The sequence below is a fragment of the Emydura macquarii genome, unplaced genomic scaffold (genome assembly GCF_026122565.2).
Source record: "Emydura macquarii macquarii isolate MOO-44397 ecotype Brisbane River unplaced genomic scaffold, CSIRO-AGI_Emac_v2 contig_1146, whole genome shotgun sequence".
Classification (NCBI taxonomy): Eukaryota; Metazoa; Chordata; order Testudines; family Chelidae; genus Emydura; species Emydura macquarii.
The window spans coordinates 7,021,741-7,047,028 of NW_027131283.1; the positions used below are offsets into that span (position 1 = coordinate 7,021,741).

Here is a 25,288-nt window from a genome sequence, read left to right on the forward strand (position 1 = left end):
GATTGCTGCTGCTCTGCTGGCTGCCCAGCCTAGCTCCAGGTCAGCTGGAGGAGGGAGTGTAAACAGAATTCTGCTCACCATAGCAACTCCAATCACAGGCCTAGTGCTCTGCCACTCTAAGTTGTATTACAAGCCTTAAAGATAAATTACTCTGCCTGCACATACAGTATACATATCCTGGTGCCATCCGGGGAGTGGAGATTGTTTATGTGAGTGGCAAGGATTATTTGGTTTTTCACTGGACATTTTATTAACACACTGCTAGATCTTTAACTGCATCCTGCAGTGGTCTTTTTGGGTGGAGTTTTCAAATGTGCCAAAGTGACTGAGGTGCACAACACAGACAGCTAGGATACTCAATCAGAAAACGAAATAAAAGAAATAGCAAGACAGACAGAAAATGGAAAAGTACAAACAAATCAATAGAAATAGAATTAGTTTTTTTTTCCCCCATGAGAGATGCCTCCCTCTAAAACCTCTATCCATAATTAAAACAGACCTACTTATGGAGGCTAGGTGGCTATATGGGTATGTGCACCCGCCTTTCGCTATCTGGCCAGTTAAATTCAAATCTTCTTTTAGAAGTCACACAAGAAAATTTACCTGTCTTAAGTATTTATATAACTCCTATTATCATGGTATACAAGTGTCTCTGTGATAGTGTGTTCACCCCACACTGGCCTGGAAAGGGTTAATGTGCTTCAAAGGGGCTAGGTAATCTGATAGGCCACACCTGAGGGGAGTTAGGCTTGAGAAGCAAGCACTGATTGAAGACTGAGCCCAACTGGGAAGGAGCAGACAGTGCTGGCAGAAGGTCCGGAAGTAAGGGTAGAAGGAAGTTATAGCATGGATGTCTGCAGTCATTCTCTGGGCTTAGAGCAGGAAAAGGAGGAAAGGAAAGAAGTAGTTCTGGGATTCTGATCCTGAAGGAAGGGTTTACCAGAGGGGTGGTGGAGAAAGAAGCTTGATAGAGGTGGAATAGGAAGCAGCCCAAGGAAAAAGAAGTAGGGTTTTAGGACAGATTGGCTTGGCTGCTGATTGAATGGGTCCTGGGCTGGATGCATAGTAGTGGACAGGCCTGGGTTCCCCTACCAGCCACTGAGGAAGTGGCATCCCCTTGCATTGGAAGACTCCTGGGAACAATATCTAGACAGCCAGTCTTAGTGAGACTTTGATAGGAATGGTGGGAGAATTCATTAGTTAATATTTATACTAGATATTGAAGCTGTAAAGTTCTGTTTGACGCCTTGTCTGCACTATGTATGATTTACCAGTATAGCGATACCAGCACATCTTCCTAGTGTAGATGCTGCATATGCCAACAGAATGCATGTTTCTGTTGGAATAGTACCATCTCCCCAAATGACATTAGCTATGCCAACAGAAGTACTGTCAGCATTGTTGCCTTGGTTTTGCTGGCACAACTATGTTAGCTGGGCTGTGTAGGTTGTGGATTTTTTTTTAAAACACCCCTGCCTGACATAATTATACTGATAAAACTTTGTAGTGTAGACCTGTCCAGAGCATTAAGTATTTATTTGCTTGAATAAAATGGTAGGCTTTGAGGATGTTGTTTCTGAATTTTAATATTGAAATAAAACAATGTTGTTACAAATTATTTAAACATAGTAATGTTATATAGTACTGGTATTGTAGCTCCAATATAATTTAAAAGGTGCAACCCAAACTGAGCTACCTTTTAATCACATATGCAAAAAATTTGCCTCTATCGTTCAGCTCTCTTAAACCCACATTCATGTATTTCTTAACAGTAATGCATATTCTCTCTGAATAGTACATCTAAATAGATTAAGTGTTCAAACATTACATAGCTGTGGTATAATAAAACCTCAGGCTGGCCAGGTTGATAGTTATAAACTGTACCTCCTGATGGATGAGTCAGTTAGAAAGGAGGAAGATAATTCACAAATTACAAGAGGACTGCCAAATAACGAGTCCTCAAATTTCCTTGACCACTCAGCGTATGGCACAGTGAGTAAATGTTACCATGTGCGGATATTCTGCTAATTGTAATAATCAAGGTCATGTATACATGCTGATTTTGTTAGTTTCAAAGGCTGCCACAAGGTCCAGCTCATATATTAATATAAGGCCAGAAGGGACCACTGTGATCATCTAGTCTGACCTCCTGTATAGTAGAGGCTGTTGAACTTCCCTGAATTAATTCCAGTTGGAACTGCAACATATCTTTCAGAAAAACATCCAATCTCAATTTAAAGATTTCCAGTGATGGAGAATTCACCGCAATCCTTGGCAAATTTTCCAGTGGTTAATTGCCCCCATTGTTAAAAACTTGCACCTCATTTCTAGTGAGGATTTGTCTAGCTTCACCTTCCAGCCATTAGATCTTGTTATACCTTTGTCTGTTAGGCTGAAGATCCCTTTATTATCAAATTTCTGTTCCCCATACTTGTATATTATGAACAAAATACCCCCTAACCTTCTCTTAGTTAAGATAAGCAGATTGAGATGGAATATTTTACTATAATGCATGCTCTCCAATCCTTTAATCATTCTCATGGCTCTTTTTCAAAACCTCTCCGATTTATCAATTTTCTTCTTGAATTGTGGACACCGGAACTAGACACAATATTCCGGCAGCAGCTACATCAATGCCAAATACAGAGGTAAAATAACCTCCCTAGTCAACATTTCCTTCTTTATCCATCCAAACATTGTATTATCCCTTCTGGCCACATCATTGCACTGAGAGCTCGTAATTCAGCTAATTATCCATTATGACCTCCTAGTGCTTTTCAGGCACACTGCTTCCCAAGATAATCCCCCATCCTGTAAGTATGGCCCTATCTTCTTTGCTCCTAGAAGTATACACTTACATTTAACTGTATTAAAATGTATACTTGCTTGTGCCCAGTTTACCAAACAATCCTGATCACTCTATATTAGTGACCTGCCCTCTTCATTATTTACCACACCACCAGTGTCAACTACAAACTTGCAGTAATTGCTTCCCCCTCCCCCCGGTCACTGATGAAAATGTTAAATAGCAAAGGGCCACGAACCAAACTTTGCAGGACCTCACTAGAAACACATTGGCTCAGTGATAATTCCCCATTTATAATTATAGTGAAACCTATTATTTAGCCAGTTTTTAATCCATTTAACACGTGTCATGTTGATTTTGTGTCAGTCTAATTTTTAATAAAAATGTTGTGCAGTAGCAAGTTAAATGCCTTAAAGACATTGACATTACCTTTAACAAATTTGTAATCTCCTAAAATTAGATCTATGTTCCATAAAACCATGTTGATTGATATGGAGAAGGGCGTATGTTAACTTGTAGTTATTTGATATGAGATGTTGTTACAGGATAACTATTAAGCAAAATTGTATGATGGGGTACGCTGTGGTACAAATACCAAAAGAAATATGCTGCTGGGTGCATGGAGACAGATGCTTGGACAACAGGATGGAAGCGCCACCCAGACTGCTCATTTGGAACTTTGAGGCATCTGAATTCGAAGTATTCTCAGGTTGGCTTCTGAGGAAAGGAGCAGCAGGTTCAAAGAAGCAGTTGGGGAGTTAGGAAGGGAAGCACTGCTGGGCTTTTATAAGATAACACTTTATAAGATAACCTTAGTGAAGTAAGAAGAAGGGTTACTGAATGCAACTCTTTTATCTGGTTAAATAAAAATTTATTAGTTTTTCAAATCCAGAAGTCTGATACAGTCAGTCAGTGGGTTCTGAAGAGATCTGCAGGACCTTTGAAATAAAGTTAAGAAAAGCAATCAGGATCCACCTGATATTTATAGTCAAGCAGCCTGAGAGGAAGATTTAGAGGGCATAAAAGGTTGTACAAGCAACTTAGACACTGGTGTTGAACAAGCAGTGCGCCAAGGGAAGGGTAGGTAGTGATAATTGGTTTTATTATGTTACCTTCCTTTAATTCTTTGAGTTCCATATCACCATTCCATTATTTTGCCGCAGATTAATGTCAAGCCTATAATTATCTGCATCATCCCGCATTTACCCTTTTTAAATATTGGCACGGCTTTAGTTTTCCTTCAGGCTTCTAGAACTTGCACAATGTTCTGAGCGCTGTTGAAAATCAGTATCAGTAGTCCAAGTTGATCATGAGGTTTGTTGCCTTGACTGGCAACTGTGGAGAGGTTTGCTTTAGTAGAAGATTATGGCCATTTTTCTCAGAAGTGGACCTACACCAAAGTTGCACACTCACTGAAAGTGTGATGTTAAACCAATGTGGTTAAATGGGTGGACACTTACATTGGTTTAAACCTACTTTTACAGCAGTTTAGTTTTGCAACTGTAAATTGTCACTTTTTATAAGTCAAGCAATAAGTTAATCTTTGGTTCCTGTCTTCATGTAGACATACATTTTCGCTGTATAATGTTTATTTTAGTGTGCCAACGCAGCTTCCCATAATGTGATGGAACATAAGTCTTGTCGTAACTAAGAGAAAAGGTGAATCTTTAACGTGTTAACAAATGTGTTAAATCCTAGTATAGACATGGCAGTTGCAATTTTAACATGTGTTAACCAGTTGAGGTTAGTAGGGTAAGCCTTTTATCTGGGCCAGCTAACTACCTTGTCTATACTAGGATTTTAACACGTTTAAAAATATACCTTTTTCCTCATGCAGGCATGACTACGCAGCCAAGGCCCCTGGAGAGTGTGATATGTTGAATCTAGGTGGCAAGACTGCCTTATTTTTGTGGTTCACTGGAAGTTCTGTGACAGCTTCAGGTAAATTCTAAAATAGAAGTAAAACAAAATGAGTCAAATATGAAAAACAACGATCTATATAGTATCACATAGTCCTATACATTTTAGTGTGCCAGAGAGTAATACATAACTGTGATACAGAGGATGAAGCCAACTGGGCCTTTTTATAATATAACAAATATACCAAAATACCAGATTCATAATAATATACAAAGTAAATTAAAAGGGTTAGGATAAAGGAAGGAGGAGCAACATATCTATCTTCAGGGTCTATATTAATCATAGACCTCTAAAAATTCAGCTCAAATTGCTTTTCATTTTTTGGGTATTCCCTTTCTGCAGCATGCCAGTCATTTGTTAGCTGTGAGGTCTGCCATATCACTAAGCCACTATCAATATTTGGTGGGGATCAGCTTTTCCATTTCTGCAGGATTCACTTTTATCAACCAAAGCTGCACATTGGAACCACACTGTCTTGTTACCAGGTAACCTCCAGATATCCAGAATATATCCAAGAATGAAACTTAAGGAGGGCACTAATTTAGAATCCAATATCAAAGTCCTCCTTTGATCCACCTCATGTCAGAAATTCTTGATACAAGGGCATTCCCAAAACATATGAGCTAATGTAGCACCAAGGGAGTTACATTTCCAACAGCAGTCAGCATTTATGAGGCTCATTACCATTAAGCCTACGTGGGGACTCATATATTAAAAAAAAATCTTTTCGTGAATAAGCCAGTCTCAGGCCTGTAGTTGCTTTAACATTAGATATAATTGTATTCCAATGGGTTGAAGATAGCTGTGTATTCAAATCTCTATTTCAAGCAACTGTCAAATTATCAATCTTTAGCAGAGTATTTTGGGCCAGAAAATCATAACATGGTACACTGGTCAAGTAAATCCAGCAAGTTTCCTCTGAAATAACAGAAGCTCTGGAGCTCCCAATGCATCCAGTCCAAATACATTTGTAAGTAAATGCTTTAACAGGAGATATTTCCATGCTCTGGTGCAGAGCAAGCCAAACTGCAGCTGAAGATCTACAAATGGTTTATCATTGTCAATGAGGTGCAACGCAGTCATAATTCCTCTCTCTGTCCAATCCCTCCACATCCATGTTTTGCCACCAATTCTAACGAGAGGAGTGCTTCATAGGCTGCCTCTACCTGGAAGCAGAGCTTTCTAGCCAAATTTGACCAAGCCAGCCTTACAGCTCTTAGTGCGGGAGCTCTGGAGCCATCAAATCTATAATTCAATCACAGTGCCTAAAAGGGGGAGAGGGTATACCAATTCTCATTCAATCTGTATCCAAGATGGGGTCTGTGCAGTCATATCTAACAGCCCCACAAAGATGCCTGTTTAACAAAAAGGAGAAGGAAATAAGGGAAAACAAAATCATCCCAGAAATAAGGGGGAACGTAATTTGTTCACAGTCAGTCTAGATTTCTTCCTTGCACCCAAAAGGAACATTCTGAAAAATATATAATTTCTTAAAATAAATTTGAGAAATAGAAATAGGGAGACGACCCCCCGCAAGGCCATACAAAATTCTGGGAAAGGCGTTCATTTTCAGTGTGTTAACTTTAGCCCACAAACTGGGGTAATAACTGTTTCTATATTTAACTTAGGGGTATCTTGAATATTACTGAGAATCAGTATTCCTAAATATTTCATATCAGGATTGCCATAGAAAGTCCCAATTTGGGAAAAGGCCTTTGTGGGCATATTAGTTTTAGTTGGGCCTTTTAAAATGCTACCCTCTTATTTTGTCCAGTGAAATATATAGGTTGAGGTTATCTTTAGTTCACTGTGTATTCATTTAAAAACTAAATTTACACATCTTTGATAATTGTGCTTTTGTTTAGATTACACAAGTCTCTATTTTGAATGTTCACTAACTGGTGCAGCTTTCTGAAAACTTAGTCTAACAAATCTGTCTTCAGAAACTACAGACGGAGCTTGGGAAGTTGCATTGGTCAGAGGGACTGATCCAAAGCCCATTGACTTCATGGGGCTTTGGTTCAGGCCCAAACTGCAGGTGCATTGCTGTAGCAGGAATTTGTGTTGTGTTTTGTGCTCTGAAGGTGCCTATGGGGAAGTTGTGTAATCACCACTAGTATATAGCTTACCAAGGTATGTTCAGAGCATGCATGAAGCTGTCAAAACAGTTTCTCTTGAGTACCCAGGCTTACTCTAGCTCTAAGTGAGAGTCATTCCCTTGATTACAGTGGGCGCTGGATTGTGCTCTTGGGTAATCAAGACACCCAGTTGAAGTATAGTGTCCGCATGACCCCTCCATTTACACCATGGTACCTCCACTTCGGGTTCAGGATTATGAGAATGTAACCAAAAATGAAAAGTCTTGTTGTGGCAAATCCTCTGAACTGCTGTGTATCACAAAGCACAAAGGTATGTACTGGGCATCTGCATGAGAAATTTAGAAGGTGCCAAGCAAGGCTAAGGCTTGATGAGTATGGCTGATGCTGTCGCCTGTCCTCATTTATACTTAAATATTGCAATATTATTAATACAGTATATAAAATTGCACAGTGCAACTCTACACAGTCTAACTTTTTCTATTATATACCACATTATTTTAGAAACAGATCCATCTCTACCTTTTACTGGAGACTTCTAAAATGTTGAGGGTCCTCCTGTAATTTCAGGATAGATAACTGCATTAGAGGAAGGAATTATAGTTACAGACAATGGCTTTTTCCCCCCTTTTTAATTTAAAATAAAAAAATCACAGTTAGAGAAAGGGTTACAAATTAATCCAACATCATCTGTACATTACCAAACTTTCAACAACTCTAGATTGCCATTATTCTAACAGTCTTATAAACAAGCTTTTTTTCTTAAAAATAAATAGATATTCACCCCCTCTATGTTATAAGCAAAATATAGAATTTGGTTTTGTAAAGCATCTTTCAGACTCACATCATTTTAAAATTATATACAGTACAATTCATTTCAACACCTTGCCAATAGCAATGTTAAATCAGGATGACTGAACAAATTCAGTTCAATACATTTCAATGATGCATTTAAGAAATGGAAGATGGCTTACCTGGCATTCATTGTCTTGCAAGACTATTCATAGTAACTTACAGGTCTGAATTGTTTACTAGCATAAAAATCTACATATGCAAAGAATTATTTCCCTTGGCAATCTGTTCCTTTGTATAGCATTCCTTATATAGCATTCAAAAGTGCTAGTTACTTTACAAATGGAGTAATAGCAACAGACACCTTCTACTGCCAGCTATGTTCGAACTGGATATGATTCATTCTTGATGAAAGGCTTCAAACTTGCAATCACAAGTAAGGACATTTTAAAAATATATAGAATCTGGTAGTGTCCCTTTAAATGCGGACAACATCCAAAACCAAAATCTCATCTTAACACGGTGATTCCATCTCACTGCTTACCAAGACTGAACTCTATGTGAGGTAGTTGTTATATAAAAAGTATGTTTGACAGCAGATATATTTGGAGAAATTTGTTTTTGACCACACTACCTGATGCATTAACCAGGTACAACCTGGGAATCATTCTAAACTGAGAGCTGAAGCGGCTTCTTTGAGGCCCAAGAGTCAAAAGAATTAGGCATTATTTTAAAAGAGATTTCAAATATTCAGGTGCACATGCACTAAGTTGCACACATTTCTTTCCCGGATGTAAATTACTTTTAAAAAGTTAGTGGTAAAGAGAGAGGTAATATTAAAGGAAATGAGAAAAACAGTTTCCCATTCTCAGGAACAAGCAAAAAAAAAGACTGAGCAATTTTTTAAAGCAAAAGAGTGCAAAATTAGTGGGACATTCTCCTGCTATCCACAGATGGTGGTCTTTTCATAGCCTGCTCAGTTCTTAGTTTTACAAATTACTGAGATGTATGCAACAACAATGAAACCCTCTTCTTATGGGAGTAATATCTAGTAACCACTACAAAACTGTGCTATCACATTAGTGACTTTTTAGGCACTGATTTAAAGATTAACACTACAATATATATGCTCTTTCTTGAACTTGAATAACCAGAGATTTTTCATTATACAATCTTCTAGAATTTAACCTAAGAAAGCTATGACCAGTTTGCTCCACAAAACATTCAGAAATGTACATAAGCATGTCTCAATCCCAAATAAACAAGAAATGTGGGTTATAAAAGTTGCTAAACATTTCTTTAAGGGTAAGCACGATACAATTGTGAAGTGAAAACTTGACACAAGGTAGTATTTTATATATGCTACAGTATTTAAGACTAAACCACATTTTATTTTGCAATGGCATTACAAGCAGAATAACTATTTTACTATGTAAAGATTGTTTAAATGTTTAATAATAATTTCCCAGACAAAATAGGTAGTTTAATTTTATTTTTCTTTAGGTTCTTGCAGCATCAAAATCTTTACTTCTGGATTACAGTTACAATATATTCTATTTCTTCTTTGTTAATGGCTTTCTAGGTTACATATATAGACAGTATTTCTCTATTTTGGGAGGGAATTTAGGTAATGAATCATGTTAAACACAATAGCAGTTTTACAGTTGGAGGTTAAATAGCTAAGTCATTTTTAGAATTAAATCGCACTCCAACCCATTTCCTCCCTTCCTCACATCAACTTACATAAAAGTTGGTACAACTCCTTGGAAAAACTGATACTTATCTAAATTACAGTAGCATATTCTCAGTAGTCAGCTGAATGCTTTTGTAAGACGACGAACACCCAGAAATGAGAATTCATAACAATGGTGCAGAAAGCCAGTTACACAGGACACTTCCTTTTAAAAAAAATCCAATGTAAATATTAAGGATAGAAGTTGGCTTTTGTCATGTTTAAAACTAGAAATACAATGAGATACCTACTGACATCACAGGTGACACTTTGAAATCAACCTTGAAATCTTAGTTGCTGTAGCTGACCATCTGACATTTCATCAGGATTTTTACATATCAGTGCATTAAGTAACAGCTGAATCCCAAGCTGTAGAGCACATGCTCTTCCCTAGCTTTTCTTTCTGGGAGGTCTTTTCAATACTATTTCAGCTCTTCTCCACTAGAAGTCAGGCATTAGTAATGTAAACTTCACAGATCTAATGTAGTAAAAAAAAAGACACTACTTTTAAAATCTATTAAGAGATGTGCCATTTTCGTAGCTCAAGTTCTGGAGTGATTTTATTCATTGTTTCAGTCACAACAAAGAACAAATGTTACCTTTTATTAAAAGTAATGTTACATTCTGATCTCAAAATATAAAAATAATGATTTTAAATTATAAACTGGCTCCTAAACTAAGAGTCTTGACAGGAAAAAAAACCAACCCACACACTTTGCACATCTATAGCGCCTTACGTCAGAAGATATTCAAAGTGCTTTGCAGTGGTGGTTAAATGTTATCCCCATTTTGTGGATGAGGAAACTAAGGCACTGAGAGGTTAAGTGACTTGCCCAAGGTCACACAAGCCAGTGGCAGAGCCAAGAATAGCATTCAGGCTTTTCAGTACTCTACTCTAACCACTACATCTCATTGCCTCTCCATTAAGTGCACTGATTTAAACATTTGTTTGGGGAGTGGGAATTGTACAACACAGTAAAAAGAAATAGTGAACCAGAGCCAGTCAATGATTGCATCAATTTCAATCAAAAGCATGAGCAAATTTGGTATTCAATGAATTAAAATGCACTTAAGTGAATGGTAACACTGGAAATAATATATTTACCTAGAGAGACAAAGCTCATTAAATATAAGACATATGGTGTCAACTTTATGAAAAAATACTGGTTACCTTGACATTTAAAGTTCAGGTAATAGTCATTTTGACCCCTTGCAAAGAAGCCATATTTGTTGATCAGCAGATATCTAGAGTAATAAAACCCTAAAAATAAATTGATTAAAATAAAGGAAACAACACCATCCATCAAGATCACCAAGAAATGCAACTTCAAATAGATAGACTGCTGCAGCAAATGAAACGTGATATGCGTAGATCATTGCCTGAATGAAAAGCACACTTTAAACCCAGTTCCCTGAAGGCAAACAAGTATTTAAAAAGGGAGCAATGCTAACTTGTATTTCAAAAAGCCTGACCTTGAATCTGATGCTCACGAGCTGGCTGGTTTACTGACAAAGATTGCGGATGTGATTCAGAAATGTGTACATTTTGGTTCTGTTCTTCACTAATTTGATGGGGCTGGACTGCATCTTGGCTAGTATGAGACTGGCGACTAGGTTCTTGGGCCAGCTGCACATGCTGAGCTCCTGCTGCTAGATGAAGTTCTTCAGTTTGCCCCTGATGGGCATGCAGATGGGCCAGTGCTTCTTTCGAAAGAGTGATAACATGCATTTGCTCAGATTGTGCAGTCTCTATTTGGTTCTCCATCATATTGATACTTTGGATTTGTTCTACTTGTTCCTGCTGGGCTGCAAGAAGCAAGTTCTGCAGCTGTTGTGGTGGCTGAGTGAGTAGCGTAAGATTAGCAGCCTGGCCTGTTGTCATATTTTGGGAGTTCTCAGCTGTAACAATACTAATACCTTGATTATGACCAGGCATAAAGTTTATGTTATGTACTGAATCTGTGACCAGCAATTGAATCTCTTGTCCTCCAGAGGTGGAAAGTTGATATTGCTGCAACTGAAGAATATTTCTGACCTCTTCTGAGCTATTGCTGCTGTTAGGAGCACTGCTGGATTCTTGCAATTGCTTTTCTTTGCTGTGAATTTTCAAATGAGACTTCAAATTGTCCAAGCGTGCAAACTGCAAATTACACTCTGGGCAGGAGAAAGGCTTTTTGCCTGTATGTAAAATACAGTGTCTCCTCTTGGCACTGGAATCCGAGAAACATTTTCCACATATACCACAAGAATATGGCTTCTCCCCTCTGTAAGAGAAAATATTTTACTTAATCAGAAATACTAATTCTGAAAGTACTGCTTTCTGCAAGGTATTACCTGGCAAATGACTCAAATAATAAATATACCACTACTACGACTACTATTAATTTCTGCTATACTATAGTAGGGCTTACAGGAAGTCATATAAGAAAAATATTCAATGCTGTATTTTCTAGATTTCTACTTTTAAGAATTGCACAATAGTGTGACAAAGTTTCCACTAATTTGTTCATATTCAAGAGTTAACAACAGGACTGCCTTCATACAGAAATACTGAGGTTTTCAGTTCTATGAAGCCCAGGTTTGATAAAAGTGTGGGGGTGGGTGAGAAAGAAGAGGACATAAAAATTACTAGCACCAATCATTTTAAGGATTAATTTTAACTTGCATTTATTTTGTCACTTCAACCATTTTTAGTGTTAGATGAAACAAATATCTAAAGCCTAATTTCCAGTTACACATGGCCTAGGAAGAAAAAGATAGTAATAACAAAACCAGCAAAACCTGTGTGCCTCATAATAGCCTATCAGAAGCTGGGAATGGCTGATGGGATGGATCACTTGATGAGTACCTGTTCTATTCATTCCCTCTGAAGCAACTGGCATTGGCCACTGTCGGAAGACAGGATACTGGGCTAGATGGACCATTTATCTGATCCAGTATGGTCATTCTTATGGTTTCAATTTTTAAGAGATTCCTTTATGTAATACCTCACAGCCATATGACTGCAAGCCAAGTGACATATTTTGTTAGTGCTGTGTACTTTTATCTTTAAAAAAAATATCAAGGTAGTGTCAATGTTGAAATTTATGATGTAAACAGGGTTTAACAATTCCTCTTTTTTTCTTAAACAGAGGAAAGCAGATAAGATATTGCTACAAAAATTAGTCTAAAACAGTTTATCACCCCAGTCTATACATAATAAGCCTTCCCCCAGCTCTGCTTAATTTTCCACACAATTTATTGCATTTTTTGCTTAAAAATGTTATGCAGAATTATATGTAAACAATGCATATTTTAACACACATTTGACATTATTGTAAAGAACATGAAATATTTACACTTCCATATCATGAATAAATTGGCCAGACTGTACACAGTAAATCCTAAATATTTCTCTTTTTAGGTTTTTATGCCAAAACTATCACTAATATCTGAATACCATAAGATTACAACAAGGCATTATCTATACTAGGGCCTGTCAATGTACTTGAAATCTATTTCAAACACTTATGGACAAATGTAGCTGTAGTTTGCATTTCTACATAAACAGGTATTATGTTCAGAAACTCTGCTAAAGACTTGTACAGGGGTTAATTTAAGGAAACTGTATCAATAGAAGCCATGCAGGAAAATGGTCGTTACACAGCTGCAATAACTATTTTATGATTTTGATAACTTAGTTTTGCTCTCATAGAGAAGCCTATAGTAGAAATTTCTTGATGTTGCCATTTGTTTAGTACTGAATGTGCTCAAGGTTTTCAAAGGAATTTGACTAGCTTTAACGCAAGAAAAGTGGAAAATAGCAAATTTCATTTTAAACTTTCACACAGCAGTCTCTGATAGAATAATTTGGCAGGATTATATTAAAACCTGTGTTCATGGCACTGGAGGTTCAGGACCTTGGCAATGGGATACAGAGCTTTATACATCACTGTTTAGAATACAGCTCATGACACCAAAAACCAAAATGCATTACTCTGACTGCTGTTCAGTTGCTTATGTGAAATAGACAGGTGATCTCATTTCAGTCCCTGCAGGTGTCCATGCTTAACCCCCATCCCATTTTCCCCACCCCATCCCACCCCCCCAATCATCAGAAGTGGCACTGGGACCCTTATTAGCGCTTTCTGATATTAAAGACTTATTATAGGCTTTTCGATGGAGCTTTTTGCAATAGTATTTAAACACTGCAAACATGAATATAACCTCAAAACACCCTTATGAGATAATTAAGTAGTACTTTTCTCTCCTTAAAAATAATTATTTGTATTGCTAGAGCTCAGGGCCCATTGTGTTGGGTGTTTTTAATTACCACAGTGGAACAAACTCATAACCTTTGGCACTGTAAGCCAGCAACAGTAACACTGAACCTTGTAGCTAAATTGGATAGCAAGGACATGATAACTGAAATACCCTCTCAGTTCTCTAGGTTCAAATGAAGGCATGCTACTGAGAAACTCGAGAGGAAGCTTGTACTTCCACAAACTCATACTAAACAGTTTATGAAAAAATTAAGAGCCAATTAACTGTTAAACTGGCATATTTCATGAGCACTAAAAACCCTCTTCCACAAACAGTGTTTCTGAACCTTCATAACATTTACCCATGCAGTAATCAAATACAAAATTAGAAATTGTGCACTCATCATTTGAACAGTGATGCATGTTTACTATTAAAAATTAAACCAGTAAATTTGTATTTTAAAGTGAAAAATCTGAAATAAAATAAAGCAGATTGATGTCATGTTACATAGCATATATTTCAGTCAAAGGGTTGATACCTCAAATTAACAAAGGATCTGTGATAAACAACACCTGAGACTTTTTAAACGAAGATGCACTCATTTTGTTTAATTTTTTTCTCCTCTTTAGCTGAGAGAGGTAGCGATATCTATAAATACAACAGGAAAAACTGACTGTAGTGAAATTTCTTATGCAGAATGTTGACAAATGTACCATGTAAAACTGAATATTTTTCCCCTCTGACTTAATCTCTCAACTACAGGAATCTTAGGTGTTACTTGTAATACTAGGAAAGAAAGAACATCCAATCTAAAGAATGCAACCAAAAATTACTGGCTTTAATTTATTGGCGTTTTCTGTAGAAATGATTACTGTAGAATCAATCTAAGCTTCCCAGATAAATTAGAACTACATGACAAGGTTACTAGTGTACTTTAGAGACTTTCCTATTCTTCTCTGGTTAAAGGGCCTCCTTGGGGGGGTATGTATATATATCTCATCATCCTCACTACTGCTACCATCACCATATCAATTATAGTGGAAATGCTCTGTCGGAGGACAGCCTTACAGCATGCCTAGATTAGATATTATAATACTACCCACTAACACTTCAAAGTATAAGACCACTGTGAAAATACGATATAGGACTCATTACTTTGATGAATTTCTTCATTAAAATCTGCAGAATTTTACAGATTCAAATATGCTGCATAAAAATGGGTTATTAAGTTAATAAAAACAAATACATGCTATAAACAGCATTTAGTAATCTATCAGTACCCACACACAAAGTAAGTGTAGCTAAGGAGGAATGGTTACTCATTGTCATTGGATAAGCAATATATGACATCTACTGGATTAGAAGTTGAAGATCAGAGATTCACTCAATTTAATAAAAATCATGTCTTGGGTAGTGTAAAGATGCTCATTCTGTAACATGGTAACACCCTGTTAAATGGAGAGAGATGATGATTATATTACTGTGTATTTCTCTAAACAAAAGCTCACTGTTGTAATGATTGTTTTGTCTCTGACATTTACATGACAAGGATGTTAAAACTTCCTAAATAAATACTTTTGAAAAATAAATAGCAAAACTATGGTACCTGTGGATTCTGATGTGAGTCTGAAGAGAACTTTTTGCTGTGAATGACTTGCCACAGATTTCACAAGTAAATGGCTTCTCACCTGCAAAAAAAGATAGTTTGATGTAAATTCAGAAATAATTACTGTAATAATCAATAATCATTCCAACTAGCTCTCATATAGCACTTTTCATCAGTACATCTCAAAGCACTTTAAGTATCATTATCTACATATTACAGATGGGAAAACTGAGGGAAAGCGGAGAACTGACTTGCTCAAGGTCACCCACTAGGTTGGTGGCTGAGCCTGGAATAGAACCCAGGGCTCCAGAGTCTCATTCCATGCCCTATTCAGTAGGTGCGTAATGACATTACATAATTACATCTACCTGCTCGTAAGTACATTAAGTTCTCAAAAATCACCACTGTGCATACTAACAAGTGTAAAAGCAAGTTATTCATGCTTAACAACTCAGGAATATAGCAAGTTAGATTCTTATGCTTACAGTGTGTGGAAGTATGGCTTTCCAAGAGGCTGCATTCCAGCTGACCATACCACACCTTGGCCACAGTGAAGCAGTGCCATCTCCAGAGAACACAATGGAACTTTAGTTAACAGGAGTTTGTCAAATTGGGATTTTACTATGTACTGAATGACTCTTCTTACATGGAACTAGCCAGAGGGATTACATGCAATAATAAAAAGCTGCATAGACCAAGACAAACTGACAAAAGCAAAGAAAGTGAAAGGAAAGTAACAACATTTCTCTGTAGTTCTAGACATGTAGTAAAATATGGATCACCACATAGTGATCCAAGTTCCCATCACTAGGCACAACAGAGTAAACTGAAGACTGAGAAGAAGCAAATTTTCAAAAACTTCAAACTTATAAAACCTAAAAAACCCCAACCCAGATAAAGATTGGTGTCACCAACTTTCACTGTATACAAGTTTTCAAAAATGTTGTCAAAGCAGGACAGTGCCCTCAACAACAAAAAATAGGGGTTACCCATTTTTTCTTGTTCTTTTTGCCTCTGGAGAAGGGCTAAATCAATTTACCTCTCTTAGCTGCTACTTCTGATGCCTCGCCTGCCGTTTCTGGAAGCAACACTAGAATTTCTTAAATGCATTGTTTTTAACACTGACACTATACCTCTTTCTCTTACTTCTCTCTACACACTCATCCACCTGCTATATTTACAGTGCTATAGCAGCCCCTAGCAATGGAAGTGCTACCAGCAAATCTTACTCTATCAGCACACCATGCTGTCCTAGACAGAAAATGCAGTGGGCACAATCAGGTATATGAAAATAATCCATTTTTCTAAAAATGAGAAAGCAAGTATTGGCTCAATCACACACAGACTGCATGTACTTAGGGAATTGCAAAAAGCAAATGTTTAGGAGTATCCTTATTTACATAAGTAATTTTCCCCTGCCAAAGACAAACAATGAGAAGTTGTATTATATATAGAACTAAAGATTTATATATGTTTTCATTTTTCTATCATTTTAAATTAATTTACTTAATTAATGGCAAATTTTGCAAATCTAACCTTCACAATAAAGGTTCAAAGATGAATTACAAAGGCTTTGCTACACTTAAAACATACTTGTAAAATTCCTGAAAAGGAAAAACTGGAATCCTCTTAAGGTGTAATTAGCACTGTATTTTAAATTACTTTTCTGTTATTTCAAGGGGGAGAAAAACTTGCTAAAAGTCACAAGTATCATAAGGGTTTGAAATTCATTCCATTCTAATCTTTATTTTAATTCCCAATGTTATTTGTGATGTTATTGGTAGAGAAAGAAGGAAGTCTAAAGATGAGATTTTGAAGGATGTTGAGGTAGTATAGAACCTAATTTGTTCAAGTGAGCACGAAATACTTTAGAATAATGGTATATACTTTTTCCCTTTTGGGTTTCTTACAAGAGAATTATAATGATTTTAATAGAAACTTTTGTAGGTCACCTTTCAAACATGACCTTCAACATGAATTGTTTTCTTGAAAGCTTATGCTTAGCCAACATGGTAGTGTTAGTTTACCTCACCCTTACATTTCGCCATTCAGGCCTCATCTTGCCCTCTGACACTCCAAGCAAGATACATACTATGTGCTTCAAATTACATTCCCCCTCTTGAGGTCTAATTTATTACAACTTCTTTACTGATCACAGGGGTTCACAAATAATCCATCCCTTAAGACCTCTGGGAGCAGTCTTCTCTGTTCTTGAGTTGCAGGAATCAGGTAAGAAGGTTCCTAACACCACCTGGCTCTCCATCAGCCTGATACTGTCCACATCCAGCATTGTACCACTGGAGAGCCTTCCAGCACTTTCTGCAGGTCTCCCTCGGTGAAAAAAGCAGCCCCTCTTTTGCACTCGTTACAAATATCTATTGCCATTCCTAGGGGATATACCTCCTCATTAGGAGCCAGGACATCACTTCACACACAATAGAAGCTTGTCTCCCTGCCAACCATGGATGGATGTATGAACCCATCACAGCCAATAAGTTTGTTTTAGCTACATTCCTTGCAAGAAAAATGATGTGTAATATTACCTGTGTGTGTTCTTAGATGTTTCTTTAACTGAGCTGCATCCATGAATTTGCGATGACACTGGTTACATTCCGGCAATGAATGGCCTTGTCGCAATAATAAAAAAAGGGTCAGTGCATAAGTGATCCCCTGTATTTCTTCAGTGATCTTTGTTAAAGCACTTCCCTGTAAAATAACCACTTTAATATAATATATAAAGACAACAACAATTCACTAGTTATTTCTGTTGCTGTACGTCACTAGAAATGGCAGCATTATTCTATTCCATTTCCCCAGTTAATTCTATCACTGAAGAAAAGACACTGGTTAACTCTTGCTCTCCATCAGGAATCTACCACCTTCCTTTTGGAACTTTATGATTCCTTAGTTCCTCTCCACTTTACATGCCTATAATCAAGTCACCATCTTTCTAGAACAAAATTTGTTGGGACTCATTTGAAAGTTTATCAATACCATTCAGCAGGCCCACCAACAGTAATTCCGGGCCCTAGGGCAGAATAGTCACTGGCCTCTGCCCCCCTGAGAAAGAGATGGGTGAGGTTTACGACCATGGGTGGGGGGTGAAGCTTCCGCTTTGGGAGGCTAGCTCCTCGTCCCACCTCTTCTGCCAGCAGCGCCGCCCACACTCCAACCCTGCTCTACCCCAGACCCCGCCACATCCCCACTCGCAGTTGTGACCCTCCCACCTCCCCCTGCTCGGTCCCCCTCCTCTCCTTCACACCCCCTCTTCCCCAAATGGTAAGCGACAGCCAGGGGGCTGAGCGGGGAAGGGGGAGGGTGCAGCAAGCAGTGGCGGGGAGGGGCGAGCAGGGAGGAGAGGAGGGACGTGCGCAAGTGATGATGGGGGGGAGGGGGCTGAGTAGGGAGGATTGACGTGGCAGCGGGGAGGCCAAGCAGGGAAGGGGCGGTGTGGAAGAGAGATGGGGGGGGAGGCTGAGTGGGGAAGGGATGCGGCAAGTGGGGGCAGGGGGCTATGGATGGAAGAGGTGGGACGGAGAGCTAGCCTCCCTGAGGGAAAGCTTCACCCGCCATCCATAGCCTGGGTCCTTTTAAAAGATCGCCAGGACCCTGGGTAATTGCCCCTTTTGCCCACCTATCAGCAGGCCTGCCATTTAGCCAGAGGAGTAGTGGAACAAGGCACAACCTCCACAACAGACAGTGGTGGTACTACTTTTATACCACTCTCAGCTCATCTCTGGTGCAAAAGATCAGATCACAGCCTAACTGATCATGATTGGGGGTGAAGGAAGCCAGGCCAGCCCACACACCCACCCTCCCCCACCAGCCCTGTTATACCTGTGTGCACTCGGTAATGACTCTTCAGTTGTCTCTTTTGGCTAAAATATTTTCCACACTGATCACATGTAAAAGCCTTCTGTCCTGTAATAAAAATTAATATCCCTATAAATACAAAGAATTACATTCCAAAAATTAAGCTAAAAACCTATTCTTGTATAACTCTAGACTTATTCTAGAGTTAGCTAAAGTTAAAGTAAGTGTTAGCTACCTTATTCTGTAACTTTACTTTAACAAGAGAGAATACTGAGTAACTAGGTTATATTTGTTTTGGATTATTTACCTGTGTGTAGGCTCATGTGTTCCAAAAGAGAATGTTTTGTTGTTAAAGCCTTACTGCAGACAGTACAGGTATATGGTCGCTCTCCAGTATGCATCCGTTCATGAACCTGAAGAGAGTGCTTCTGGGAAAAGCCTTTACCACATTCACTGCATTTAAAAGGGCGCTCTCCTAAAAGTAAAATACCAAGACTGTAAATAGCAAAGAGTTATTGCTAAGAAATTTCTAAGTAAATATTCTAAATTGATAGCAAGATGCATTAGGGTATAATACACCATTAAAAATGAGTTTTCAGCAGACCAGGAGGTTTAATACAGACCAAAAAACTAAGCTTCCTTATAGCAATCACTCAAAATCAATCATTTTGTAAGTGTTGTTGCATAGGCAGTGCCAATATCCAATTTCATATTTTGTACTGGGAAAAACTTAATTAACTAGATAGCAATAAGTATGCCAACTACAAAGATTATAATCTCTGAAGGTGAGAATAAAGTAAAACAGTGGAAACAATATCTTGGCAATCCCCCATATCTAGTGTGTATCTAGCAATACCACGATAGAAAGTAACATTTAAATAATCACAATGCAAACCAATTGTAGCAAGTTACCATACCCTAACCCAAAGAAAGTAGTCTTTTATGCCTACCTGTATGACTTCTCTGATGAATAGCTAAAAAGTGATTATATTTAAACACTTTGCCACATTCTTTACAACGAGGTTCGGAACCTGTGCGTTTTCTTTTTCTATCAGTTCTCTTTGTCAATACTTTTCCATCTTCATCACCAACAAGTTTATAATCTTTTAGCTTGATGGATCTCCGTATCCTACGTTTGCTATAACGACTCTGATTGCTCTGTATTCCTTGAGATTTAGGATCATAATTCTCATCCTTCTCATCTGATAGATCTACAACAACTTCTGAACCACAAGCTGGCTCAGTTTCTTCCACTTCTTTCCTTACTGGAACTTGTTCGTTGGCAACTGTTTCTTCCGCTGCAACTTCTTTTTTCATAAAATTTTGTTTATTTTGCACTGAATTGTTCTCTCTTAGCTGCACATCTTCAACAGAAGTTGTCCCACTTTTTTCCTCTTGAGCATTCCTGACTTTTCTTGGTCTTCCTCGTTTTCGCTTTGGTGGATCTCCATTTTTCTTGTCATTTGCAAAAACAACTACTGAAGCACCACTATTAGATGTGACAGGTAATACATTATTTGAACTACAGTTGGTCTGATAATCTGCATGTGCCCATACTAAATCATTCACTTTTAAGAGCTGTGCAGTTGCCAAGATTTGTTCCATACTTTTTTCACTGGCATGGAGATAACCTGTGTAGATAAATTCCAGTAGCGCACCAAAAGTGTCCACGACCATTCCCTCCAACACATAAATTGACTGGCTTATCTCTCCCTCATCTACAAACATCATTGAAAAGTACTCACTGCTGGCAGCAAGTAATGCTTTGTGAGCTCTAAAGTGCACATCCTCTACTATTAAAGTGATATCACAAAGAAAATTCTTTTTCCTTTGTTCCTCAAAATTAGCTAGAATTGTATCTCTATGAGCCTTGGAGTGGATAACGACAAGCTTCTCTGAAGTGTCAGCATTTGCTTCAGCCATTTTTACTGCAAACAGAAAAAGAGTTATTTACGTACAGGAGTAACAGTATTAAAAAAAAGAAAACAAATTTTTGAAAAAGTAAATATTACAGCTTGCTCCATAACGAAGGAATTTCTGCAGCAAAACTGAAGTTTTTGATCTTGTAAAAAGTCAATAATACTGATGTAATTTCACTCTTCAAAAAGAGCAAAGTTTTTAAATACTTAAGAATGGCTATGGGAACTTCTTTCTGAGATGGAAATTATTATTGCTATTATTTATTTAGTACCAATGTGCCGCGTGCTATCCCATACCCAAAATGGCTGCCTCATCTGAAACTAATGTCTTTTGAATTTATGCTCTTCTTTTCAGTGGAAGGGAAAAAAAGGTTACTAGCTTTCACAAATACCTTAGGTAGGATTATGCTGGGACTTCTATTAGAACCCAGGATGAAATCCTGGCCCATTGAAGTCATTAGCAAAACTCCTATGGACTTCAACAGGGGCATGGTTTCACATGTTCCTAACTTTTGAAAAATTCAAAATTCTCTTTCAAACCTTTCCCTGCTTCTTTTTAGCCCAGAGGTGATTGTGAAAGAGACAGTCCTAACAAGTGCTAAAAGATGCTGGAAGCTGCCAGACTTCTCTATACTGTGGTTCTTCCCTATATGAACACCAGTTCTGATAAGCCAGTGGTAGCACCTTTGTGATATTTGTTTTTTGTAAAATGCTGTATTGCAAGGATAGTCTAAAAGAATGAAATTAAATGCAAAAATAATGAAGCTACTTATAGCGAACAAATAAGATATCACGTTTAAGCACAAAGTGATCAACAATTATATTTTGCAACAATGCAACAATTATATGTTGTACAGTAATAACTTTAATTTGCCCATATATAATATGTATTAGCTCCCTGTGATATTCATAAAAATTGTTAACTTTCATATAAGAAATGCAAAATAAGGTTACAAATTTAAACAGCAGTCAAGGAATTCAAATTTATGGTTCTCATAACAACTTTAACTTGTAGAAGCTGCACATGCTTGTACGTATTTAGGTATTATATATATTCACAGCCACATAATGGTATCACTACTTTTCTGGCTGCAAGACCCTAACAATATTTGTTTTTTCTTAAACACCAACTCTAGGAAGGTTATTTACAATGGGAAGACATACAAAATATGATCTGAGTTGTTGTAGCCATATCCGTCCCAGGATATTAGAGAGACATCTTCAGTTGGACCAATGTCTGTTGGTGAGACAAACAAGCTTTCCAGCTACACAGAGATCTTCTTCAGATCTGGGGGAAAGGTAATCAATACTGTCACAGCTACATACAAGATCAAACAGAGTTTAACACAAGTAGTTAGCACATAGTCAATCTGCTCAATCTTATATGTAGCTGTGACACTATGAGAATATTTCCCAGACTTGAAGAGCTCTGTGTAGCTGGAAAGCTTGTCTCTCTCACCAACAGAAGCTGGTCCAATAAAAGATATTACCTCACCCACCTTGTCTCTCTAATATGATTAGAGAAGTGTCCGTATAGTATTCACTGGTGATCTGCAGAGAGCTGGCTAATTACATGGTGCTAGTTTCTCTTCATTTACAGCTGTGAAGATGTATTAGGACAGCTAAAAATAATAAAAAATAAAATAAAAATATCCAAATACTACTTTTTCAATATAATCAAACTGTCTCGTAGATTTGCATGATTGCACATGGGAGAAGTTCCTTTCCAGATTTGCAAATGAGAGGGGACAGTGAAAAAGTTTGAGAACATCTGAAGTACAGGATTTACAGGATTTACCATGGAGCCAAAAAATCTACCTGGGTCTCTAATTAAAAATCAAACAAGAAAGGGCTCTAGATGAGCTCTAAACAGCACACTGGAGATTCAAGGATCAGAGCTCAATGGCTGTCTTAGACTAGGACAGTAGACTTTTGGAAACTTTTATATCAACTCCCACCCAAAAGGAAAAAACAAACATTCTCTAAAACAATTAGTAGTTTATCAAGAGGATTTCACTATGAGATGGTCATGCAGGGATCTGGGAACCTGGATTCCTGCGTTTTTCTCTCAGCTCTGGTCTTGGTTTGCCCTAATCCTGTGCAAGCTGCATTTCTCCACACTTCCGTTTACCACTCTATAGAAGGGGGGACACTTGCCCCATAAAGCAGTTGTGAGGAGCAGGGTATGCGCAGCAGTCTGAAGCGTTATGATGTAAAGTGCAAGCAGGGGCTGTGGTTGCCACATTACAGCCTGATGGAGGCCAGGCATATGGGCTGGAGTGTGTGCTGCAGGAGTGCCATTTGAGGCCCCTTGGAGTTTTGTACAGGAGGTCTGATCTAGGTTCAGGTCGTAACCACAGGCAACCTGATCACGGAATGTGAGTTCTGCAGAGATGGGTTGCTACTCCCAGCTTGTGCCTTGGGACAGGGAGTCAGTATTTTGTTTACAGACAGAGGCAGGGTGATTAAGATAATAAAGGGCCTATGATTAAATTAAAAGGATCTGGAAGTCTTTACATGAGCCTTTAGACAGGAATCCCTTGGGGGAAGGGGAAGGGGTGTTGAAGAGAGAAGGCAGGGGATTCAGAAGAAATACAGCTGAGCACAGAGCCAAGATTGCATTCAGAAAAGAGGGAGATGTGCGATAACTATTAGCAGAGAAGCTGAGGACAATAGAAGTTTTACCAGGATTGATTTGACCCGCCAGCTTTTTTTTTTTTTTTTTTTAAAAAGAGGCCCAGAGCTCCTGTGCCTGTTTATTTTTCTTTGCGGCCTGCAATGGCCCTGATATACCTCAGAAGAGTCAATTTTTTTCTCAACTTTAAAATGTGGAATTTTCTTGGTGTTTGGTATTAAGTATTTTCCTGTGAGCACTGCAATTCAATCATTGTAGTGTTGTGTTTAAGAGCCTTCTGGAAAGTAACTCTCAATTGTTGTTGCCAACACAAATAATTTTTGTCATAAGTCTCATGATAATTATTATTTTCCTTAAAGCCCAGCTCCTGGAGTCAAGTGGATATGTGATGATTTCAGCCTTCATTCTTAAAGGAAAAGTAAGTTTCTAGCCCTTATGGCTGTGGAGAAAGATTAAAAATGCGGCCCCAGTGCACCCTAAAGGCTCAAAAAGCAAAAGACAAATAAAACACCAAATCTATTGTTTGTACATAATCTCATGATTTTTAAGCCAATCTTATGATTCTTGGTGAGCCTGACTCATTTTTGATTATTTGGGGTTAGCAATACTGTGAAAGTGACAAGTGTTAGTTTCATTCCTGTTTAAAATCAGTTTCTAGTCTATTATTTGTAGTATGGCAACACCCCCGATAGCCCCAGGGAGGTGCAGTATAAACTCACAGGGCCTTGCCCTAGTAGGATGCTTCCAAAAGTTAAATGATCTACACCAAATTTGGCGAACTGCAAAAAGTAAGTAGCCTACGTAATAGAAAGTAATCTAGATTTTTCTATCCTTGGTTCAATTGTTGTAGTCAAGAGTTTGTAACAAAGCTAGAAGACACATTAACATTTTAAACCTAACCAGCAGCCACCCCCTAAGTGACCTGACACCAGCTGTCAGAACGTGTTATTGGTATTAGAGGCGAGCAGGTCTAATATTTATTTAATTTTCTTTCTTTATGTAGGAATTAGCTACAGCTCCTGGCAGCTCATTTCAGAGTTGTTATCTGCAAAAAAAACTAGAGTTTCCAGACGCCTGGGAAGCGCCCGACGAAAGACCGTTAAAGTCGCTCCCCCCAGCCTGAAATGGCGCCCCGGGGGTGCGGGGAGGCTCAGGCTGTCAGGCTCAGACAATCCCCGGGCCTGATCCCAAGCGCCGCCATCGCCGCGCAGCGACTTTGCTCCAGGCAGGGAGCCCCAGTCCCGCCTCTCGCCCCCGTCCAAGCTGCGCGGCCAGACCCTCCGCCCGCCGGCGGGCGGCTCTCTAGCCCCTCAACCCCGCGACACCCGACCAGGGGCAACCCCGCCGACACCTTCCTGCCCGAGGGGGACAAGACCCGCCTGGGCTCTCGCGGCACGCCCAGAAGACCTCTGCCGACCGCTCCCGCCTACCCCGCGGCCGGGAGTAGTTATTTTAATAGCAAATACTCACCCTAAATATTTATAAGTATATAGGTGGTATTATTTTTAGCAAGGCTATCTGTTTTGTAATATTGTACTTCCTATGGTTCTTACTGTGATTTTTAGTTCTACCTTTTCCAACTTACTTTTATAGCGCAAGTTTCTTCTGTTGGATCATGTTCCAGCCTGACTGATTTCCTGTCCTGGTGTCAAACCTTCTTTTACCATTGTTCCACCAATGGGGATTGCCTTTTGCATCTGTTTTGCCTCTCACTCCAGCCCTTAGTG

General features: G+C 38.4%; 1 protein-coding gene across 6 annotated transcripts; it reads right to left on the reverse strand.

Moving 5' to 3' along the window:
- Nucleotides 1–3,500: 3,500 nt before the first annotated feature.
- Nucleotides 3,501–24,733, reverse strand: ZBTB24 (zinc finger and BTB domain containing 24). Of its 6 annotated transcripts, none has more exons than XR_010919422.1 (10): nt 22,426–23,119; nt 19,958–20,935; nt 19,315–19,482; nt 19,032–19,115; nt 17,738–17,821; nt 15,195–15,276; nt 10,820–11,610; nt 7,345–7,380; nt 4,628–4,754; nt 3,501–3,744 (listed from the first exon to the last, which is right to left on the reverse strand). XR_010919422.1 is itself a non-coding variant. In XM_067546578.1 (10 exons), the coding sequence occupies exons 3-9, from the start codon at nt 20,928–20,930 to the stop codon at nt 7,361–7,363; spliced, it is 2,202 nt and encodes a 733-aa protein (XP_067402679.1). In that variant the 5' UTR covers nt 20,931–20,935; nt 22,426–22,548; nt 24,281–24,733; the 3' UTR covers nt 3,688–4,754; nt 7,345–7,360. The 6 variants fall into 6 exon arrangements, 4 of the variants coding, with proteins under 4 accessions (XP_067402679.1, XP_067402678.1, XP_067402680.1 ...); XM_067546578.1 differs by adding an exon at nt 24,281–24,733 and having other exon boundaries at nt 3,688–4,754; nt 22,426–22,548; XM_067546577.1 differs by having other exon boundaries at nt 3,688–4,754.
- Nucleotides 24,734–25,288: the final 555 nt, after the last annotated feature.